The following is a 1,026-nucleotide window of genomic DNA, read 5'->3' as shown; positions in this document are numbered from 1 at the left end:
AATATAATAATCATATAAATTATATAATTAATGATTATTAACAATCAATTCATATATGAATTATTAAATTATATTTATTAGATTAATATAATAGTATTAAATGATTAATATTCTTATAAAAAATGAAAATTTAATAAATTAATAATAATAAATTTAATCAATTAATTAAATTAAATTATAAAATAAATTATTAATATGAATACAAATATTTTATAATAACAATTTAATTATTATTTTTCTTAGTTTATATATTTATTTAAAATTTTATTTACTTTTATTTCAATTTTTTATTATTATATTAACCATTTTTTTAATTAATTTATTTAATTATTTTTTATTAATTTTTACATATTTTCTTTTGCTTGTTTATTTAATCAACTTCTTCAATTGTTGGTCCTTTATTATTATTTTCTTTTTCTGTATTTCTTCCTCCTGTAAATTCATTACTTCCTCTTCCTTGATATATTTTTGAATAAATTCTTCCTATTTCTTTTTCCATTTCTTCTTTTTTCTTCTCATATTCTTCTTTACTTCCATTTTGATTATTATCAATCCATCTTAAATTCTTTTCTATTATTTCTTCTGCTTTCTTTTTATCTTCTGAACTTATTTTATCTCCCATTTCTTTAATCCTATTCTTCATTGAATAACACATATTTTCTATTTGATTCTTTGTTTCTATTCGTGCTTTATTCTCATCATCTTCTGCTTTATATTTCTATGCTTCTCTTATCATTTTATCAATCTCTTCTTTACTTAATCTGCCTTTATCATTTGTAATAGTAATTTTATTCTTCTTTCTTGTAGTTTTATCTTCTGCTGTTACATTTAATATTCCATTTGCATCAATATCAAATGTAACTTCTATTTGTGGAACTCCTCGTGGTGCTGGTGGTATTCCTGTTAATTCAAATTTTCCAAGTAAATTACAATGTGATGTCATTGATGCTTCCCCTTCAAATACTTGAATTAATACTCCTTCCTGGTTATCTGCATATGTAGAAAATATTTCTGATTTCTTTGCTG

General features: G+C 20.2%; 1 protein-coding gene across 1 annotated transcript in view, besides 5 other annotated features; it reads right to left on the bottom strand.

The window, feature by feature from the left end:
• Positions 1 to 97: part of a microsatellite that runs on past the window's edge.
• Positions 1 to 169: part of a microsatellite that runs on past the window's edge.
• Positions 170 to 219: a sequence feature (AT_rich).
• Positions 220 to 221: 2 nt separating this feature from the next.
• Positions 222 to 373: a microsatellite.
• EDI_181010 (heat shock protein, putative) overlaps positions 371 to 1,026 on the bottom strand; it is a gene marked incomplete at both ends in the record, with an annotated part of 1,106 nt that continues 450 nt past the window's right edge. The window contains 2 exons of the mRNA XM_001734324.1: positions 371 to 702; positions 757 to 1,018. Coding sequence (XP_001734376.1) covers positions 371 to 702; positions 757 to 1,018 — 594 coding nt within the window. The remainder of the gene's footprint in view (positions 703 to 756; positions 1,019 to 1,026) is intronic.
• Positions 478 to 628: a microsatellite.

Source organism: Entamoeba dispar, genomic scaffold (genome assembly GCF_000209125.1).
Source record: "Entamoeba dispar SAW760 scf_1105229458189 genomic scaffold, whole genome shotgun sequence".
Classification (NCBI taxonomy): domain Eukaryota; phylum Evosea; order Mastigamoebida; family Endamoebidae; genus Entamoeba; species Entamoeba dispar.
This window is presented reverse-complemented; position numbering and strand designations above follow the sequence as displayed.